The sequence below is a fragment of the Lygodium microphyllum genome, chromosome 24, assembly GCF_053477565.2.
Source record: "Lygodium microphyllum isolate KBCC chromosome 24, Lygodium_microphyllum_v1.1.10, whole genome shotgun sequence".
NCBI classification, from domain to species: Eukaryota; Viridiplantae; Streptophyta; class Polypodiopsida; order Schizaeales; family Lygodiaceae; genus Lygodium; species Lygodium microphyllum.
The window spans coordinates 119,927,997-119,951,482 of NC_141158.1; the positions used below are offsets into that span (position 1 = coordinate 119,927,997).

Below are 23,486 nucleotides of genomic sequence, written 5' to 3' on the forward strand. Positions count from 1 at the left end.
TTAACACTCCCATTGCTGGATGTTCAAACCATGTACTGTGCACATTGCTTACATGTATTGCAAGGAACTATTCTTTTCTTAACACTTGTGTAACATACATAAGAATCAGAATCACTTCAGTTTTATGCCTTGAACAGAACAAACCTCTTTACAAATTGTGGTATTAGCTATTCTACATATCGAACACTATCATGACCAATACATCCATGTGTCAATCAAATCAGCCACGCCCAAAACACAAGTTAATTTTCTAACATCAACTTCAGCGTGTGTAACAGTGACAAAAACCAAAAGCCATCATACTGCTAGATTATCTTCTACTTAGGCAAGGTGTCAAAACGTGTCAACACTTTGTTGAGCTCAAGCATATCATCTCCCTCACCCTTAATTCTTGTTGGGTTGCATTAAACTTTTAGCACTTGGAAGCTGCAGCTTGCAAGTAATGGTTGAGAAAATCTACCCAAATGCCTTCCACCAATTTTTGTAGGAGTTCTTTATGGAAATATCTATCTTGGTAAGGCTGATAATGAATTAAAAGAGACGTTTGTGTATTAGCGAACAGACACATCAGTATGTCAGGATAAAATCATTAAGCTAGAAGGCAATGAGCAAAGTCTGCAAAGCCTCAGATAATGTGATTAGTCTCTCTTACATGGTACAGATTACGCGGAGTCTATCTGATCATTTGGAAGCTAAAATACTAGTCTGAAGCTCAGCAGTTTCTGGACGGTGTTTACAATTAGATAGATGCTTTGTTTCTCTATCATGAACTAGTTTGATTGGATTCCACAAATGTCATTCCAGCAAAATGTAAAAGATATCTTCTGCCGAGGTGTGATCCAGTCTAACATCCCATAATGGGCATCTGAATGACTCTTGTCTAGCCTACTAGCAATGCAATATAGAATGTACAGCCTTCCTTATCCCTGAGAAGGACAATGGAGTGGGTCATTGCACTGCTTCAGTGCATTTAAAAGTGTAAAAAGAAAAACTGTACAAATCAAGACTTGTACTGTTGTGAGAGAAAGAACAACTCAATAGCAAGAATTGTAATGTACAGTTCAAAGCTCCTTGGCAGGAAAGAGGAACACGATGCCTCAGGCTCAAGGCTGCAGCAGTAGCAGAAAACTTCAGGAGGTGATTTTAACAATTGGAGACCAGTGTTGCATAAGTACGAGACTCTGTACGTATTGCTAATCCCTTCGACGTTTCTTGCCTTCCCCATATCGAGACCTCCGAGGAGCTTCATCTTCACTCAAGCTATCATCATCGTCTTTACCATATGATTCAGAGGCAAAGTCCCCATCCTGTCGCTGTGCAAGGGCACGTGGTTCCAGTTTGCCCTGATAAGTTTCCTCTGCAGGAAACTGCTCGATGGGTTTATCCACATTTCTTGGCTCTCCACTACTAGGTGGTCTATCACCAACTGTATTACTTTCACTCCTCTGCCGCCTTTGTTGCTCAGAGATACCTCGTCTGCCCCAATTACTTGTCTGAGAAGGTCGAAAGGGTAACCCACCTGATCGACCATGCTGTCCTGCACCTGGTACTCCAATGAAATGAGGCCTTGTAGCACCCATAACATTGGCAGGACGAACACCTGGCATCAATGCTGTACCTGGAGGCCCCATCAATCCTGAACCACTGTGTCCAAATATTCCACTAGGAGGACGGCCTGACAAGACCATCCCTGATGCCAGAACAGGTCCGTCAATATGCCCAAATCCCATCGCTGCTCCTGGACCAGCATATCTTGGCATTGCTTGGTAAGGAGGAAAGGCTCGGCCAGCTGACATACCAGGAATTTTATAACCATTTGTTGTACCTGATACAAACCTATCGTAACCCACAGCATAAGAATCACTGGACATACTTCTTCCCCTCCCCCTGATTTTCCTTCGTGCAACTTCTAAGGAGTCACCACCCCTGCCCAAGTTGGGCCGTCTGCTTTGACCAACTGTTTGATTAGAGCTGTCATCTTCATCACTGTCTTCGTCCTCTTGATCTTCATCATTATCTTCATACGGAATAATATTTGCATCATCTGTGTCCTGTGCAGAAGTTAATCCTCGAGCTCTCTCTTCTTCCCATCGCAATTCAGCATCCTTCGCAATTTTCTGTGAAACACTTAATGACTCAAAATTAAGAAAAATGTCACTGCAAGTACCCATAACCAACTCATCCCCTTTTTCCAAAGAAATGTGAAAAACAACCAACCATGAATTGTTCTAGCAATTTGGGTTTATTGTGAAGAAACGCCTTACCATGAGATCGCTGTCTGGCTCCATATAGAGAAGAGATGCAAGCTTTTCACCCACACTGGGTTCTAGTTCCTGGCAGTCTCTGCTGATCTACAATATCATAGGAAAAAGACCACTGACTAAATGAGAAAAATTTACAAAGTAAATCAGAATGCGGCTAGCTTTAACACTACGCAAGAGGCAATACAACATAAAAAGATGCAGACCATGTGATTGAGAAAGAATTTTCTTGGATAATTTGAGTATAGATATATGTTCTTAGAATTTAGATGATGGATGCATTGGTGGTCACTATGTATTACAAGAGCTCAGATTACTAAACTTCTTAACTCAAATAAACTCCTAAAGATGCAATCAGAAAACATACCTTAACTGGTAGATTCTCCTTGTAAGGGTTTCGCAAATGACGTGTTTTGTTGAATGAAAGCTCACATAACTGCAAAAGGAGACACCTTTTTATAGCCTGCCTCCCTCCTATCTCTCCTTCCCTCCCTCAGCCCCTACCTCTCTGAATTTATTCATAACTGTAGATGCATTGATTAAGAAGTATCACTCTACAGCTGACTACGTAGTCACCACTTCATACTTGTCTACCACCCAGCAGTAACTATGAGAGAAACTTACCATAAAAGCAGCCCTTGTACGCACGCAATGTGACCTGAAACTCGTCTAACAGTATCAAAAACAACAGCCTTCTTGAGCAATCAGACGGTGATGTGCCGATCAAGTGGATGAGGCAGAACACATCTGTAAATGTAAAGCCTTGGGAACATTTTGCAGAGACTTGAAGGAGAAGAAAGCTCCTTAACTATATCTCTCACGTTGAACCTTGGATTGTGTAAATGTAACTCCCACCATGTATAGGAGGGCATCTATCCTTTTTCTCTCTCAAGATGTTAATTCCAAGTTTTTTGCCAACCTGTCTCCAATACATGAAATTTTATTGCTTTACTTAGCACTTGACTAAAAGCTAATCAAATGTGCAAATATGCCTTGCACATGTTAGGAGCACGTCAATTATTTCAGTGTGGGATGAAGTACCTCGAGATATCAATTGGCGCCAAAGGCAAAAGTTGTAATAAGTTATGGTTGACACATATTAGGTGGTATCGCATGCCAAAACTTGGCCTAGAACATTTAATTAGCCATTAGTGTTAGTGGTGACACTAGGGAATTGGCACAATTTAGGGGTAATGAGTACTCAAGATCACTTTAGTAATAAATTGACCTAGCCAAGTTAATTATTGGCTGGTTAGATTATTTTTATGGGCGCAGATATAATTATTAAATTAATTTTCAAAATGTATATTCTGGAAATCAACTTAATAGGCTGGATAATGCTGGAAATTTAGTTTAGAAGGTTGCCACTTGGCAAACTCGCCCATGCAAGTTTGGAAAAGCTGAATTGGGGCTGAAGGAATAACAAAATCTCGTTTTTGTATTTTGGAGCTATTGGGAAGAGAGGATGGGCTGCTGCTACTTGCTTCTGGGGCCATGTCTAAGCCATTAGAGACCATTTTGGTAAAGACGTTTGCATATCCCCAACTAGGGAAAGCTAATGATTGCGACTGATGCACTTTCTACTGAAGATTACAACATCTGATGCTTCCTTTAACTATTGGTGAATCCATTTGGGGTTGGAAATCCGGATCAACACTCAAATTCACCAAATTCTCGAGACAAATCTCAAAGTTCTCTCTCTCTACAACATTCTCTCTTTCTCCAGCCATTTCTCAACTTTGCTCCAAGCTTTATAACAATCCAACCATTGGAGGTGGAGATTTTGGTGAATCTCTGCTATAAGCCCTAATTTATAGCAAAAATTAGGGTTTGACAGCCACCTCGAGAAGCATGCCCAAATTTGAAGGCTTCACACTTGAATTTTCAAAGCTGAAATCAATATATTTCAAGAGGATTCAAGAGGCCAACCAGCGAATAGTGAATTTGGGGCTAATTTATTCCCCAAGGAGCACAAGTGAAGGTCAATCCCCTAGCAAATGAAGGGGCATATTGATTTGAAGGCTTGCTAGTTATTTATGACAGCAAGAGGCACTCAGATTTGTGGAGGAGGTTAAAGAATCTCAATTGTATCCATTTGCCACACAACTTAAAGAAATACCACAACGGGCGCCAAGTTTTGGGGTCAACAGGCTATCCAATGTCCAAGATTAAGTGGTAACATTTGCATTTTCACTTTATGTGAATTTTATATTTCCTGTAGTTAGTGTTAAATCAGATTACCACCACCATATCTAAGGAGGAAGGTTGGTTTCATGGTTCCGTTGCCAAGATACCATCAAATCCCTTAACTTGATGGACCCAAGGTACCTGATTGAAGGTCGGAAGATTTGCTCAAGTGCTGTTAAGCTAAGCATTTGCAGTGAGTATGCCGTCTTACAATGAGATGGGATCAAGCAATGATGATGCATCTCATTCTGAAAAAGCACATAATGCAGGAGAAAATGCAATGCCTAATCTTGGAACAAGCTAACAGCATGGACAAAGAGAAAATGTGATTATTGACCAAGAAGCAAGTCATTCAAGGCCACAACATGCTAATGACCAACAAGAAGATAAAGAATATGATGACTACTTCTAAGCTCAATTGAAGGCAATGTCTGACATCTTTGTTCAATTGGCCAAAGATCCAGAGCTTGAGAGCTTTTTGAATTCTCCCAAAAAGAACAACAAGGGCAAGAAGCAAATGTCATCTTCAAAGGCCTTTGGCCAACAAGAAGCTTCCAAAGGACAGCCACCACAGCCTAGAGATATAACAAGGTTAGGGATGAGCAAAAGCAAATGGTACTAATGGGATTCAATACCCAAATGCAAGGCCATCTAAGTAGTGTCAATCCATTACATTCATCAATGTAACTTATTGGGAATAGCACGAGAGATGACCATCCAGGGGCTTTGGGTGCCCATACGGGGTTAGGGGAGGCAAATGAGTTATAAGCTGTCTCACCAAGAAATTGACGACTCGCAGGAGAGATACGTTGGGTTTCTCCGGCATCTTCTGAGTGTGCCTGGGTGGCAAATTATGAGTTCTCGTGCTTCCTTCCAAGGGGAGGTGTTTGCATAAAGACAGTCCCGTAATACTAGTATCATTGCATTTTGCGACCTGGAGACAAGCGAATTATTTGAGATTGGAGACAAGCGCCGTTGCTAAGGGCCACTCGCGATTTGAAGATGGGCGACATGGCTGGTGTCTGGTGGTCCAAGCGACCCCGTAATTCGTCATGGCAGTCGCCCAAGTTCAAGTGACCCCGTAATACACATGGCCGGTGACGTCCACCCCTTCTTCTATGTGGCAACCTACCCTTCGGGCCACATGATTTAGTTAGAGTGCATGGATCGATAGGTGGGAAGAGGGTTAGAGTTATGATTGATGACTCTGCCACCCACAATTTCCTAAGTTATGCACTTGTCAAAAATTTGAAACTTCCCCAACAAAAGAGTGAGCATCAATATGACATATTCCAACATATGGAAAGCAATTGAAAATGGGGATCCGAATAGAAGGGTCTCCATTGAGGAAGGAACATCTGAGGATGTTCAACAAGGAAATGGAGCATCAAGGGTTGCTCAAATGGGATTCAAATGGAAGAATTTTACTATTGATAATGGTTATTTACTCTACAAAGGTAGGGTATATGTCCCGAAAGATGAAGAAATAAGACGCCAGTACTCTTTGAGTGTCATGATACCCCTAGTGCGGGACATCCAGGAGTTAATAAGACTTATAGTCTTATTAAAAGGCAGTTCTATTGGCCTGAAATGAATAAGGACGTCCTTGACTATGTAGTCAAATGTAATAAGTGCCAATAATAAAGCTGAAAGATTGAAAATGGGAGGACTTCACCCATTAGAGATTCCTTCGGAAAAACAGGAGAGTATCTCCATGGATTTTATTGTCGCGTTACCCAGGACACAGAGGGGGCACGACTCTGTGTGGGTGATTGTGGATAGGTTAACCAAAATGGCTAGGTTTATTCTAACTTCTACTGATGTTAAAACACCAAAATTGGCTAGATTGTTCATAGAGAACATGTACCGATTGTATGGCTTTCCGACAAATATAGTTTCTGATCGGGATAGAAAATTTGATAGTCAATTTTGGCGTGCAATATTTAGGAAGTTGGATACTAAACTTAGCACGAGTACGACGGAGCATCCGCAAACTGATGGGCAAACTGAAAGGGTTACCCAAATCCTTGAAGATATGTTGAGAGCATATGTAAGTAAAAGGCAAACTGATTGGGAAGAGTATTTACCGATAGCAAAGTTTGCATATAATAGTGCCAAACACTCTTCCACTGGATATAGTCCATTTATGCTAATGTATGGGTTTCAGCCCACAGCTCCTCATGTAGTAGGACTGCATAAGGAAAAGGTTCGGGCAGCAAAGGAATTTTTGGAGGATATGAATAGTATGTTAAAATTTGCTCAAGAAAATATTAAGAAAGCTCAAGACCGAGCTAGAGCTTATGCAGATCCTCACCGAAGAGACATCTCCTTTAAAGAAGGGGAATTGGTCTATCTTAAAGTGCCTGGACAAACCAAAACTATGAAAACAGGACAATGTCCAAAGCTTTTACCCAGGTATTGTGGTGATTTCACAATACTTAAGAGGATGGGGGAACAGGCTTACAAGCTCCAACTACCTGCTGATACTAGAACACATCCAGTTTTCCACGTAAGCAAGCTAAGAAAGAAGCTAGGTGATTTGGATAATCTAATCTTAAATGATAAGATTGAGAAAATATTCAGTGACCAATCTATTCCGCATGAACCAGAAAGAATTTTAAATGTTCATAATAGACAAACAAGGCATAGTCTTTATCAAGAATGTCTGGTAAAATGGAGAGACTGTTCAAAAGAAAACTCAACATGGAAGCGAGTAAGCACTTTAAGAAAAAAGTTTCCCAATTTACAATTGGACCTTCCAAGTATCGTTTTCTAGGACGAAACTGATTTTTAAGGGGAAGGAAATGCTACATTAATGAATGTAACTTATTGGGAATAGCACGAGACATGACCGTCTGGGGGCTTTGGGCGCCCGTACGAGGTTAGGGGAGCTTAGGAAGCAAGTGAGTTATAAACTAGTATAACTCACCAAGAATTGACGGCTGGCAAGAGAGATACGTTGGGTTTCTCCAACATCTTCCTAAGCGTGGCTGGGTGGCGAATTGTGAGTTCTCGTACTTCCTTCCAAGGAGGGGGTGTTTGCACAAAGACAGTCCCGTAATACTCAGTTCCAACCCCGTAATACAATCCAATGGGTTTTGGACAACCAAGCATGTATACAATGATGGGGCAGCCAGGATACCTTGGTGGTAGCACTATTTTTCATGCGATGATATGTCAAGGACTGCATACAGGAATGTATGGCATAATTCCTTATCGTATGGAGTGACCAATGCATGGTATGCAAGGTCCAATGTATTTAGGTATGGCCGATAACATGCATAAACCCATGTATAGCAGCATTGGCATGATGCCTAGGGCACAAAGTGGCATGTTTGATAATGCCTCTGCACCTCGAGGTGGTTATGGGGCTCAAGGAATGAGTGGTGGTCATGCAAATGCTTCTTTTTATTTTGGTCATGATGCAAATACAACAAATACACCCTTTTTGCAACAACCACTATATGACAACTTGACTCCCAAAGGGGCAGCAAAAGACTATGATAAGGGTGGAAAAGGGGTGAAGTTTGAGTCCTTCAATGGTACACATGATAGGCTAAAAGCCTTGACTTTTATTCAGCAGTTTGATACAGCCTGGTCGGGGGGAAACCTCATTGGATCCTCTAAGATTTAGAAAGCAACCACTTTCTTGAAGGGAAATGCATTGCAATGGTGATTCACTCTCTAAATGCAAGGTAGAGTACCATCAACATGGGTACAATTCAAGCAAATGTTTGCATCAAATTGATTGACTAGTACATTTGAGGTGGACATCATAACAGCTTGAAACAAGCTTGATACAACACAATGCAAGAATTTGGAACAGTATAATAAGAAGTTTTGGGATACTTTGCTGCTAATAACTTCTTATCGTCTAGTTCCTCTTCATAAGCTAGTGGAAAAGTATATATGTGGCCTGCCTAAGGAAATCACAGATTTTGGCATTAAATCCACAGTGTCTAGCATGTCTCAACTAATAGGGACTGCTGCTACAGCTGATACATTGCTACATGAAAAAGATTATGCCTTTCAAGAAAGTGGGGAAAAGCCAAGTAAGTAGTTTTCAAAGGTTAAGAAAAGGGGTAAATCTGAAAATCAACTTGAAAAGAGGCCAAAACAACAAGGAAAGGGCTGGAAATCAATTGCACAGCATAGGGAATCAAGGGCTACAAATAAATGTTTTGTTTGTGAATAGGAGGGTCACATGGCCAAGGATTGTCCCAATAGGCAGTAAGCTAGAAAATCAAAAAATCAAAAAACATTAGTTGGATTGATGCCAAATATTGTTAATGATTAGCCCAATGATGTTACTACTGAGTTATTGAGTTATGTAGAGCATGAGGCAAAATCAAAGATCAGCATGAGTTGATTTTCTTTGACAATGGAGCATGAGTCAATTTTATCTCTACAAACATGGCAACCGATCTAAGCATCAAAGAGGATGAGATAAGACCCTTGGAAGAAGTTAGTATGGCATGCAAGGGCCATGCAAAGCCTATCACACCACTCATTGTAAAGCTTCGTTTGCACAATCAGGGATATATGGAAAGCGAAGAGTTTTTTATTGCTCCGCTTAAGGGTTGTGATGTCTTGCTTGGTATGCCTTGGTACCATCGTATGCATGCAGTGATTGATTCGCATGCTAAAGTGATCACTATTCAGCATAAGGGCCCCCATACTTTGGATGTAAAGTTGAAAGGGATATCTATCCATGTTGTACCGGTTGCTGCCATTTTCAAAGTAATGGAAAAATCATCCTTCAACATACTTGGTTTTTACTAAGGATAAGATTGATACTAAAAATATAGGAAACCTAACAAAGTTAGAGAAGGATCATATTTCATTTCCAAAAATATATGTTGATTGCTTCTCACAGTCACTTCTCAGGCAACTAATGCTTCAAAGGCCAGAAGTTCATGGCATAGATCTTATCCCTGGAAGTAGCTCACCTAATAGGCCACCCTAAAAGATAAGTGCATCCCGAAAGGAGGAGATAATGAGTCAAGTGAATGAGATGTTGGAAAAAGAACTAATACAACCCAACTCGTCTCCATTTAGTTCTCAAATGCTTTTGGTGTTTAAAAAAATGATGGCTCATGGCCTATATGCATTGACTATTGTGCATTGAATAAAATCATGATGTAGGATTGATTTTTGATCCCTCAAATTGATGATGTTACCATAGTTGTCAGGTATGAAAGGTACGATACGATAAAATACGATACTAAATGGTACCTTAAGATTTTATAGATACGGTCGATATTAGTACAACAAAAAAATAACTTGATTATTTTGGACAAAAGATAATAAAATAGATATTTCAAGTCTAAATAGCAATGCTATTAGAGTATATAAGATGAGTACTTAAGGGTAACATGCCAAAACCTAATGCGGAATTCGCAACATGTGCTACTGCTAACTACAACTTATAACTACATAGATGGGAGTGGATACATCATACATGCATGATCATACAAATAAGAGAAGTGTGGGCTTGAGAGAGAGAAGGTTGAGAGAAATTGTTTAAATCTCAAATAACCTAATCTCATGGGAGAATCACATTAATATAAGAAGCATTTTGCTCGTCCCAAAGTGCAATTCGAATGATATTAGTACAACAAAAAAATAACTTGATTATTTTGGACAAAAGATAATAAAATAGATATTTCAAGTTTAAATAGCAATGTTATTAGAGTATATAAGATGAGTACTCAAGGGTAACATGCCAAAACCTAATGCGGAATGCGCAACATGTGCTACTGCTACCTACAACTTATAACTACATAGATGGGAGTGGATACAATATACATGCATGATCATACAAATAAGAGAAGCGTGGGCTTGAGAGATAGAAGGTTGAGAGAAATTGTTTGAATCTCAAATAACCTAATCTCATGGGAGAATCATATTAATATAAGGAGCATTTTACTCGTCCCAAAGTGCAGTTCGAATGGAAAAGATGCATCCATTAAGTTGGTACCTTATGGTACTAATACGTAAGGTACGGTACCTAAAGTATGGTATAGTATCAAACCTTTTGTATATGGTACTAGTGCAACTAGAGAGAGGAAGAGGCTAGAGAGAGAGAGAGAGAGAGAGAGAGAGAGAGAATGAAAAAAAGTTGAGAGAGAGAAGAGACTTGAGAGAAAAAGAGGGTATGAGAAGCTTGAGAGAGAGAGAGAGAGGCTTGCGGGAGAAATAAGAAAGAAAGAAGAAAAAAAAAAGAAAGGAGAAAGAAAAAAAGAAAGTTGTAGACTTAAAGTAGAGTGGCCAAAAAGTGCCCATTTTTTCATACTAAATCGTACGGATACGTACCGTGCCGTACCGCATGGATCAATCCGTACTACATATGGAGACAACCCTGGATGTTACGAATAGATTACAGGGAGCAACCATATTCAACCGTATAAATTTCATAAGTGGATATCATCAGATTCGCATTAGACAAGAGGATGTGCCTAAGACAATTTTTAGAACATCTTTTGGGTTGTATGAGTTTCTAGTCATGCCTTTTAAGCTTACAAATTCTCCTATCACTTTTATTCAAATGATGGATCACATCTTCAAGCCACATAGGGAATTTGCGAACACCTTTTTTTATGACAAGATTATCTACTCAAAGAATGAGTCAAAGCATAAAAATCATTTGCACATTGTGTTAAATGAGCTACGTAATCATAGACTGGTCATTAATGACAAGAAAAGTGAAATTTTCTTGCATGAGATCCACTTTTTGGCGCATGTAGTATCGACTAATGGTATTTGTATGGACCTTACAAACCTATGAAGGTTGAGGCAATATGTTCATGGCCACCTTTGAGGAATGTACATGAGATCCGAACCTTTTTTTTTATCTATGATCCTATCATAGGAAATATACATGCAGTTTTGCTGAAATTGCATCTCCACTACATGCTTTGCAAGAAAAGGATCTGCCTTTTAAGTGGAGAGTTGTGTAAATTTCAAACTTTTAGAAGTTAAAGGAAAAGATAACTTCATATCCTATGCTTGTGTTGCCAGATCTAAGAAAGTCATTTGTTGTTCAATGTGATAAATGTGAAAATAGCATAGGGGCTCTTTTAATGCAAGATGGCCGAGTTATGGCATATGACAATCATGTTCTCCATGATACAGAAAGGAATTTATAGGTTTATGAGAAAGAAGTATAATCGAGGACGATTGTAGAGATTTCAAGGGGGAGGTCTATCATGAGAACGTTAAATTTTTTTGCTTTGCTTAGTATTTGATTAAAAGTTAATCAAATCTGCTAAAGTGACTTGCACATGTGAGATGCAAGTCAATTATTTCACTGTGTGGAACCTAGGATCCCGAGATATCAATTGGTGCCAAAGGCAAAAGTTGTAATAAGTTATGCCTAACAAGTACCAAGTGGTACCCATTGTCAGATTTTGGCCTAGACCAATTTATTCGCCACTAGTGTCAATGATGACATAGAGAGTAGGCATTAATTAATTAATCAATACCAATCTAAGGGTCAATAACTACTCAAGGATACTTGGAAGACGAATTGGCCTAACCAATTTAATTATTGGCTAGTGAAATTAATTTTTGAGCACTATAATAATTATTAAATTACTTTTTAAAACTAATATTCTAAAAATTAATTTAATAAGTTAAATAATGTTGAAAAATGGGATTAGAAGGCTGCCGCTTGGCAAAACTGATCCATGCAAGTGAAAAAAACGTTTTTAGGGGTTGATGGAAGTCTATTCCAACCATTATGAGAGAGAAGACTCTTAGAGAGCAAGGAGAGGTTGTTGATGTGATTTGCAGTCACCAAGATATGATTGATAGCCACCAAGGATCAGCCCTAGAGTAAGTGACAGCAATTTGGAGCCCTCCAAAAGCTAGTGACAACAGCCCAAGGTCCCTCTAGTACATGTGGCAGTATACAGGAGTGGATAGTAGTCTTTTAGATGGTCCTAAACTATAGGTGTCAGCTTCCATGGCTGTTTCAATAGGGCAGCAAAAGCTTTTTAGCATCTCTCGCGATGAAACTCTGAAATCTCTCTCTCTACAACATTCCCTCTCATCCCCCAACCATTTCTCAAGTTGTCTTTGCATTTTTCAGCAATTTGAGCGATCAAAGGAAGAGATTTTAGGCAGTCTCTGCTATAAACCCTAATTTACAATAGAAATTAGGGTTTAACAGCCACCTCGGGATGTATACTCAAATTTAAGTGCCTAAGGCTTGAATTCCAATAGCTAAAATTGAGAATTTTAGAGAGATTCAATAGTCCAATCAGCCGATATAAAATTTAGGGCTGAATTTGTCTTTCAAAGAGTAAGGTGAAGGCCAATCCCCAAGCGAACCAAGGGGCACATTGGTTTGGAGGCTTACATGTCAATTTTGATAGCAACAGACACTTGGAATAGTGAAGGAGATCAAATGAGCTTAGTTGTACTCCTTCCATTTGCAATACAAGATAGAGAAATTCTACAACGAGCGCCACTTTTGGATATAACCGGGTGTCCAAAGTCCAATAATAATGTAGTAAAGTGTGCATTTTCAGTTCATGTGAATTTTATGCTTGTTGCAATTAGTGCCTAATCAAGGAATTACTACCCTCTCTAAGAAAGAAGGTTGGTTTCATTAGCATATTCAATTAACTTTTAAGCAAATGCTAAGCAAAGCAATGCTAAGACAGAGAGCGCGACGATCAAGATATGCAATGCTTTCAAGAGAGAGAGAGAGAGAGAGAGAGTGTGTGTGTGTGTGTGTGTGTGTGTGTGCAAAGTAGAGAGAGTGAGCATGACACAATCTTCTTGGGTACAATGATGAGTGTGCACCTCTTTAGGTTTAGATAGATATATATATATATGAAAGTACAAATGTGCTAAGGATTTGTTCCCACCCGTGCACATATAAAAGTCACGATGGCCCTTTATTCCCAACAACCTCCCACCTAAAGGCAATGTGCCTTAAGGGGAGAAAAGAATCAACTAAGCCTAGGTATGTACAAAGCTAAAATACATATATCTATCCAACTCCCATCATCCGCCGACAATGAGCAAACTGCTCTGCTAAAAGACCCTTAGTGAGAAGATCTACAAGATTATCATATGTATGCACTTTGACAAGCTCATTGGCTCTTGCTATCAAGTACATCTCTAATGAAGTGATACTTCACCTGTATGTGCTTCGTCTTTGCATGAAAGACCGGATTCCGTGCTAGCATGATAGCACTCTGACTATCACAATGGAAAACATGAAACTAAGTAATTCCAAGCTCTCCCACCAGACGTGAAAGCCATAAAGCCTCCTTGCATGCCTCAATGGCAGCCACATACTCTGCCTTTGTAGTAGACAATGCAGCACACTTTTGTAGCCTGAAGATCCAAGAGACTGCTCCTCCTGTAAAGGTAAACACATACCCAGAAGTGGACTTTCTACAATAAGCATGATCAACATAGTTTGCATCCGTAAAGCCAACAACAGATGTCTTCTACTTTTCAAAGCAGATGCACAAATCCTTTGTGCCTTTCAGGTATCTCATAATACCTTTCACTGCTTCCTAATGCTTTTTACCAAGGTTTGCCATGTATTTGCTAAACACTTCCAATCCAAAGGCAATGTCAAGACGTATAGCAACCATGACATACATCAAACATTCTCATCATCAAATGTACCATTGTCCTCTGCACTGAGTTTCACATATGGAGGCAATGGAACCCCAATTTTTTTCCCCCCCCTCCATATTGAAACGCTGCAAAACCTTGGATATACTCCTGCTAAGATAGATAGAGTAATCATTTTGACCTATCTCTGAGTATTCCTATGCCAAGAATGTGATTTGCATCACCAAGATCCTTCATGTCAAAGAAGCTGCCATGAAGACTTTGCGTTAGTGAGTCCAAGGCATGCGTATCCCTGCCAACAATAAGCATGTCATCAACATACAGAACCAAGATAATCACACCGCCATCTGCGGCCTTCTTGGTGTACAAGCAGTGATCCACTTGACTTCTATCAATACCTTGAGACTGCATAAATATATCAAACTTATGATACCATTCTCTTAGTGCTTGTTTCAACCCATACAAACTCCTTTTGAGTTTACACACCATCTTCTCTTTCCCTTTTGCCACAAACCCTTCAGGCTGCTGCATATATATGTCTTCATGCAGATCACCATGTAAGAATACAGTCTTTACATCCATCTGTATAAGCTCCATATCTTCAACTGCAACCAAGCCCAAAACGGTTCTCAATGTAGTCATCTTGACTACAGGAGAGAAAATCTCATCAAAGTCAACTCCATATTCCTACTTGTACCCCTTCGCAACCAATCTTGCTTTGTATTTTGGCGAGGAACCACAAGTGACCATCTTGTAAACCCATTTGCATGGAAGGATTTTCTGCACTTTAGGCAACTGCATTAAGTCCCAAGTGCCATTGTTCTCAAGAGATTCCATCTCTGACAATATGGCTTTGTACCATTTCTTGCTGTCATGTCTGTCCATTGCTTCCTTGAAACAACACGGTTCACCACAGTCTATCAACATGACATAATCAGCCACATTGTTTGCACTAGGAACGAATCTATCAGGTTGTCTGGTAGCCCTAAACGATCTCCTAACCCAAAGATCATTGTTTTGTGACTGTTGAACCTACAAATTTCTATTTTTAGCTTGCTGTCTAGGCATTTCAGCTTGCAAATCAACATTAACAACTTGCTGTCCTGGCTATTCCTGCATGTCCAGTGGCTTATCATTATGGGCAATGGCTAGCTGATCATTTCCAGTATTATTTTCTACATTTGCAGGTTCATTTACAACAGATATTTGCTGCTGTACAGTGGGCACATTTTGCTGTCCAAAATGTATTTCTTCCCGGAATACAACCCAATGGACTTCCTCTGTTCTTTCGGGCTGTTTGTGCATGCGATCTTCTTGGAAGATAACATCATTGTTGCGTACTATCCTTTTCTCGAGATCCCATAATCTATACCCCATTTCACCGTCATCACCATATCCTAGGAAAATACATTTACAAGACTTTGGCTCAAGTTTGTTGCATTCTTCCTTACGTATGTGCACAAATGCTTTGCAGCCAAACAATTTCAAGTGTGCATACAGAGGTGGCTTGCCCGACCATACTTCTTGGGCACCTTCCCCTCCCCAAAGACCTATTTGGTGACCAATTAGTCGAGTGCAAGGCTGTCATAGCCCAAAAACCATGGGGGGTTGCAGCATGAGAGAGCATCGTACGGACCTTATTCTATATGGTCCGATTCATACGCTCTGCAACTCCATTTCAGGGTGGATTATGAGGAGCAGTGAGCTCCCTCTTTCTCTCTTTGATGTCGCAAAATGGCTCAAAGGCCTTGGATACATATTCCCCACCATTGTCAAAGCGAAGACACTGAAGTGTCTTATCAATCTGATTTTCAACCAATGCCAAGAATTTTTGAAACTTGTCAACCACTTCGGCCTTGCTACGAATAGGGTAAACCCATATCTTCCATGTAGCATCATCGACAAAGGTGACAAGTATTTTTTTCCCCCTAAAGATTACCTTGGCATCTGACATATACCGGAATGTACTGACTCTAGAGAAGAAGATTTCAGCAAAAGAGACTTTTTGATGTACATGTTTACCATAAACACAATGATCACAATGCTCAAAATCAGCATAACGAAGACAAGGCAAGTAATCCAAACGAGAAAGCACTTTCCTTCCAGTTTGACTCATGTGTCCCAGCCGGCTATGCCACAAAGAAACACTTGGCAGCTCAGTCACGGCAACAACATGGTCATGCACACTAGATACATGGAGAGGATACAAGGTATCACTTTTACAACCTCTAGCAATCACTCTAGATCCCTTATAGATCTTCCATTTCCCATCACCAAAGGTGGTATGAAATCCATCGTCATCTAGATGCCCTGTGCTAATCAAGCTCTTCTTGAGCTGAGGTACATGCCGTACATGCGGAAGTGTGAAGACAGATTCATGTTGAAACTGCAACTGCACACTGCCAATATCTGCAATGTCACGTGCATAGTTGTCCCCAAGATGGACAACACCATGGCGACCCCCTATATAGTCAAAAAACCACTCACAATAAGGGGTGATGTGAAAGGAAGCACCTGAATCTAGAATCCAAGTATCCATGTCACCATCCGTATCTGCAAGTAAAGCATGTATATTAAAGTGTGAAGAGACAAAGAGTATGTCACTCCCACCGCCACCATCATGAGTGGGTACATTCACTTCTTCAATTTGGACATTGCTTTTTTTAGGCTGACTTTCTTTCTTCTCTTCCTTGCTATCATCTATCTTCTTGCCCTTTCCTTTCTCTTTCTTCCATTTGTAGCAGTCACATTTAAAGTGACCCTTCTTGCCACAATGATGGCATTCAACATCCTTACCACGTGATTTAGTGCGTCCCTTGCTATCAAATTTGCCTTTCTACAGTAATCTGCCCCTAGTATGCAAAGCACTGGAAGACTAATTGGATGCATTGTCCTACCGATTCATTTCTTCCATGAGTAGAGCACTCTCTACATAGGCATACAAAAGCATTGCATTAGAATTGCTCATAGTAGTCCTGAATGTATCCCAACTCTCTGGCAAAGTGCAAAGCAAGAACATAGCCTTCAATTATTCATCAATCTTGAACTCCAAGGCAACCAACTAGCTGAAAATGAAGTTCAACTCACACAACTGAGTAGACATTGTTGTACCCTCTTTCATACGCAAATCCATAAGCTTTTTCAACCAATACTTTGCTTGGAGCACTCTTCTGGGCATACAGTTCTTCCAATCGAGTCCAAATAGCATAGGCAGAATCCAAACCTTCACTGTCAAATAGTAAGGCATCAAAAATTGATAGCTCGATGGTTGAGCGTGCAAGCTCATTTAACTCATCCCAATCTTCCTGTTCCATGTCTGCGGGCTTTGCCCCTTTGGTCTTAATCGGCTTTGCCTACTTCTTCTGCAACAGGACATTATAGCACTGTTTTTGCCAAACTGCAAAGTTATGTGCTCCTTCAAGCTTCTTAATGTGCATAAGATTACTGCTATCATTGCTACCAGCCATGATTTTCAGCCCAAATGTGACCAAAAATTTCGGCAAATGCAGGCCCAAACTGCACACAAATGACCAAGGTACAAACAAGTACCAACCAGCAATAAATAACCACGTAGAAGTAGAAATTTCAGATCTGCAGATAAATTTTCAAAAGCACTAAACCTTGTGCTACAGCACTCCACAACTGATTACAGCTGTTTCAAGGGCAAATACATCACATTACATGAGAAATCCCAAATATTAGCTGCAATTTCTATTGTACATGCACCCACGGGAACAAATTTTGACACGCACTGTCAAAAGCCCTAAAACTTTTGTGATCAAAGCATCAATTATACATCTGCACTATCTCTGACATGCATAGAATAGGCCAATTTTGCCAAAATCGAGCAATTTCAGCAAAACCCCCAAATTTTCTAAGTGCTAGATGTCCAAATTGCATGGAATTAAGCCCACATGTGCATAAAATGACCAAATTGCATGGAATTAAGCCCCCGCATGTGCATAAAATGACCAAATGGCGCACAAATTTCGCCCAAATAGTGAAAGCCCCAAATTGCACGGGTCCAATGTGCATCAATGTCGAGAAATTGGGTAAATTTCAGCCCAATTCTTGCATGTACATGAGAAGCCCCAAATGTCGGAGGCAAAATGTCACAAATTCCTGAAATTTCTAAGACAAATATCACTGTAGTGTCTTGCTCACATCAAATCTGGACAAATCCCCAAATTTTTTGGATCCAGTGTGCACAAATTCCAATGAAATTGAAAAAATTTCACTAAAATGTGAAAAGCCCCAAAATTCCAGAGCAAATGTGCACCGATTTTGCAATTTCTAAGTCAAATTGTCGAGTTCTGCATTAAAGTCCCCAAATCGAGGAAAAGCCCCAATTTTTTAAGAGCAAATGTGCAAAGATTTATATTATGTGCTTATACACGCGAACATCCGGTAGGAAAAGGGAAGGTAACCACCTTTTTTTTTTCTTTTTGATTTCAGAAAAAAAAATAAAAAAATAAAAAAAACGTTGACGATGACCCGCCTGGTCCTCTCGAGCATGTAACAGCCTATCCCATCAGATTGCCCGTCGCAGCCCGTTCCATCCGCTGCCTGGTCCTGATCGCATGCAGTTCCCTCATGACCCCCATCGATCTGCAGCAATTGTCGCCTGACTCGCCTCACCTGCGCCTGACGTTTTGACTTACGTGCAGCCCATCAAATCCAGCCCGTCATGTCCCTGCAATGTGTTCCATCAGCACTATTCGTTTGCACTGAACCTGTCAACTGCCTCTCCTGCACACAAGCCTGCTTGCGACTTGTCTTTTAAGCCTACCTGGCTGCACAAATGGCATTTTGACCTGCTCGTCTATCACTCAGCCTGACGATTGTTACTGAATCCCGAAAGCGTGCACGACTTGTGAGCTCTGATACCAGTTTGTTAAGACAAAGCGCGAGGATCGAGACCAAAAAAAAAAAAACGTTGACGACTTGCTTTGTCCTGTCAAGCATGTCGCAGCCTGTCCCGTCGGATCGCCCGTCACAGCTCGTCCCGTCCACTGCCTAGTCCTGATCGCATGCAGTTCCCTCGTGACCCCCATCGACCTGTAGCAACTGTCACCTGACTCGCGTGACTTGCGCCTGACGTTTTGACTTACGTGCAGCCCGTCGAATCCAGTCCACCATGTCCTTGCAGTGTGTTCCGTCAGCACTGAACCTGTCAACTGCCTCTCCTGCACATGAGCCTGCCTGCAACTTGTCTTTTATGCCTGCCTGGCTGCACGAATGACGTTTTGACCTGCTCGTCTGTCACTCAGTCTGATGATTGTTACTGACTTCAAAAAGCATGCACGACTTGTGAGCTCTGATACCAGTTTGTTAAGACAGAGAGTGCGAGGATCGAGACACGCAATGCTTTCTCACAACAAAGAGAGAGAGAGAGAGAGAGAGAGAGAGAGAGAGGGAGTGCAGAGTAGAGAGAGTGAGCATGACACAATGTTCTTAGGTACAATGACAAATGTGTACCTCTTTAGGTTTTAGACAGATATATAAGAAAGTACAAATGTGCTAAGGGTGTTCACACTCCAGCACATATAAAAGGCACAATGGCCCTTTATTCCCAACAAGCAAAAAAACTGCACGTCCTCGTGATACTTGAGATTGAGTATAAGCATATCTTGCCTATGTTGGTGGCCGATTCTCCCTTCAACTCCATCAACTGGGGAGAGTCAAGTCTTTCCTCTTCATCCACTACATTCATTTTCATCATGACCATCTTGCTAATTCTTGTATAACATTGGAGCCGTTTCTCGAGGTCGAGTTTCACACTTGCCTACAACACTTGATTAGCACATGAGCTCTCTCGAGTGGAAGTGTGGGTACATCCCAAGAACCCAAATAGTTGGTTAGCATTTTAGTTCTCCCAATTGAGTGATGTCACATCTACCCTCTACATCAAGCTACTCTAGGCTTCAGCATTCATCGTGATCTTAGCCCCACAAGTTGTCATCAGCTTCTATCCTACCTTTGGCATTGATATCCATGGTTTGAGAGGGGGTTGCTTTCTCCAAACGATATGTGCATGTTTCGGCATTGTCATCTTGTCTTCACCATCGATAACCCTTGCTTGTTGTATCTGTTAGCAATCTACTCAACTCATGAGTGAGTTGGACATGTGCAGCACTAGGTTGGGCATTACTGTTTATTTTAGGCATTTTTTAATTGTCATTATTATGGTGATTTTGGCCATTATTTGCTGGCCAACTGCATTTATTGTGGACCCAAATGTTGGCCAACTCGCACATTATTTGCATAATTCTTTGCCTATATATTCAGGCTTCCTCCTCCACAATCTACGTTCATCACATGCAAATTCCAATGCAAGTCCTGTTGGAGAGAGAAAGCCGGTGCTAGTGCCCACACAACCAGTAACTCATTGTTGTATGTGATTGTCTCGTGCTTGATACATAGATTCCATTTCCTAAGCATATCTCTAAGTTCTCCCTTTGCAGTTTTCTTTTGTTTTCCCTTTTCTCTTGTGTTGGGCAATCTATTATATCTCTCTTTTGTGCTTCCATGAATGCACCCACTTTTGACATGGTATCAAACATCCATGTTCAGGCTCTGAATGCTACTTTCTGCTATGGATAGTCTACCCTCACAATTTTCTAGTGCCGATCACCCTCCTATCAGCTGTAGTTTGGGCAACCAGTTTTTGGGTATTTTCTACCTATTTTCAGCCTTCAACCTTTTGTATTTTAATGTTCCACTCTGTGTTTTGATTTTCTGCTGTATTTTAATGCTGATCGTCTGCATTTAATGCTCATCCTACCTGCATTCTTGTACTCTGCATTTGTGTTTTCATCATTCATGCTCCTTAGGCTGGGCAACAAGGTTTCCAGCCTTTGTCCATGTTTGTTGGCTGTCATTACTCTGATTCTTCTAGATTTTGAAAGAATTTTGTAATCAGCACCTCTTGCCATTGCATGTGAACTCCTAACAATGCAGTCTGTACCCTGCTATTCTACAGATTACAAACTTCACGGCTCTCATTAAATTACTTGGAGTGCGGTTATTTAAGCACAATTTGTGCAAAAGCAATTTTGGTACATGGCTTCTAGAGCTACAGAGCATCCTAAGCTTCCCACTCCTCTTCCAAATGATTGGAACCATGCCAGCCACAAACAAGTTGTGCTTACATGGGATTCTCAAGATGCCCATGCATATTCCACTCTTCTCTGATGCATCTCCAAAGAGGTTCTATCGGAAGTCACCTCCAGCAAGACAACTTCAATGGTATAGGAGAAGCTTCAGATCTTGAACGAGGCTCCCTAGACCATGTGTGCATTTACCCTCTATAGCCAGCTCTAGCAAATGAAGTTCGAGCCAAAGGATACTATCCAGTCATTCTTACTTCATCTTACACAAGTACAAGATCAACTTCAATACATATCGTCTACACTTCTAAAGGCTCATCTAGTTGGGATTGTACTTTATTAGCTCCCTTCGGAGTTTGTTGGAGTCGCCAATGCTTTGCAGGCCAAACATCATTGATGCCAGTGAGCCTTAGCCATATGTCCTCGATGCTACTTGAACATGAGGCATATTTGCCGTTATAGTGGAGACTTCCATCTAAGTATGGTGGCTCCAATGAGGCATTTGCAATTTCAAAGAGGAGTGATAGAAAGATGTCGAAGGCCCAATACTATCAATGTGGTAAGAAGGGACATCTATGTAAGGCTTGTAAGGAGTTAGTGGCTTCAAGAAAGAATGAGGAGAAGAAAAAGTAAGATACAGACTCATCCGCCAACTCATCCTCCTCCTCTAACTCTGACTCAAATCCTCCGGCCAAGGCAAAGACCAAGGCATTGAAGGGATTATCTTTTGCCGAGAAGGGAAGGGCTTGGCAGGCCCTCCTTGTTAAGCTAACGCATGCATTACTTGTTGATTAGCCTTTAAAACAGCCCCAAACACACTAAAAATGTTGTTTTAGAGTAAAAACCCTAAAATGGGGAGCGGTTCGAGAGAGTTTAGTGTAAACCCTAATTTGGGAGGCTCCAATCCACATCTATAAATAGACAAGCTGCCCACCATTCAGTTCTATCCTTGTTTGCAGGTTACACCAGCCCACACACCCTCTGCTGCTATTAGCGCCCAGTTTCCAGCTTACAGCCGTCCTCCATCCACTGTCCAGCCATCATCGACTGCAACCACATTATCCTCAGCCTGTCCATTGCTGTAGGCGACAACTCCCAGCTGCTGGTGACTGCTCCAGACTATCCCAGACTGTTGTTCCAGCCTGCCGCCCATCATCGCCACGGTCAGCCAGCCTACAATTTCAGCATTGCAAGCCCTAACACTCTCCGGCACACCTTCTCCAGCTGTCGCCCTGCTATTTACAGCACATGTGCACAGTTTCCAGCTTCCGATCGGTGGTACACTACTGCATTTACCAATTTCCAGCCTCCAGGCTACTGCGTTTTGGTGACCAGCCTGCTGCCATTCACTAATCAGCACTCCAACACTCCGACTGGTGGTCACAGACTTGGGATCCGTCTCTGGTGGACGTCACACTCTGGCATTGCTCTGCCCTTGAGCACACTGTACACTCATACATTCATTTACAACATTCATTAACTTCAGAGTTGTGTTCTCTCTCTCCCTTCTTCTGTTTGTGTTTGAGTTTTTGCGTTTGAGTTTAGGGTTTGAGTTTTGCTCCCTGTGTCTACGTCTGTCTCTTTGTGTTTCTGTCGTGGTCGTACACTCTGTGTGTCCTCATTGCAAACCCTAGCAGTTTTCTTCACATGGTGTCAAAGCCGGTGCTCTTGTAAAGAGTATCCTATGGATATTGTGGAGAGCTAGTCTTTGAGCAAGGCACACAATACAACTCGTAACCGAATCACAATGTCCCAGACACCTTCTTCTCCAGTTCCTATGATGTCCTATCAGGCTTCTCCATCATTGGAGGCCCTGAGATGGGCATTATGGACTCGATGAGGAGGACGACACTCCTCTTTCACCTTCACCTTGGACTCATCCCTTACCAAGGGCCTGTTAATCTCCTCCATCACCAGTTCTGCCAAATCATAAGACTCTAAAATGGCCAACATCATCACCTGACAGATGCGGTAATTGTCACCATCAAGCTTTTGATCCGTTGGAAGAGCCAGTAGGATAGGCACCTTCCTATCCATGATCGCCTGGAACTCCAAATCAGTCTCTGAAGACATATTAACCTGCAATCCTACACAAACGCAAAAGCAACCCCCTCTGACTGTGAAAACGCAGCCTTCTAGGACTAATTCCTCCGCTGCCCAAATCTTCTTCACCCGCCGGAGGCGATGAAAATGTAAAATCTGCAATGGAAAGCCTCAAACGCAGCCTTCCTCAACTTCAAACAGCAATAACCTACAACAAATTCACCGACTAGACTCTTTTCTTGCACCCCCACGCCCGCTTTAGCCTTGATCTGATGCATAGCCCTCC

General features: G+C 41.3%; 1 protein-coding gene across 2 annotated transcripts in view; it reads right to left on the reverse strand.

Moving 5' to 3' along the window:
- Positions 1 to 1,017: 1,017 nt before the first annotated feature.
- Positions 1,018 to 23,486, reverse strand: part of CPSF30 (cleavage and polyadenylation specificity factor 30) — a 34,431-nt gene continuing 11,962 nt past the window's right edge. For both annotated transcript variants that reach the window (XM_087665269.1, XM_087665268.1), the window contains 3 exons: positions 2,629 to 2,697; positions 2,265 to 2,351; positions 1,018 to 2,117 (listed from right to left, as the gene is read on the reverse strand). In XM_087665269.1, coding sequence (XP_087521395.1) covers positions 1,194 to 2,117; positions 2,265 to 2,351; positions 2,629 to 2,697 — 1,080 coding nt within the window. In that variant the 3' untranslated portion in view covers positions 1,018 to 1,193. The remainder of the gene's footprint in view (positions 2,118 to 2,264; positions 2,352 to 2,628; positions 2,698 to 23,486) is intronic.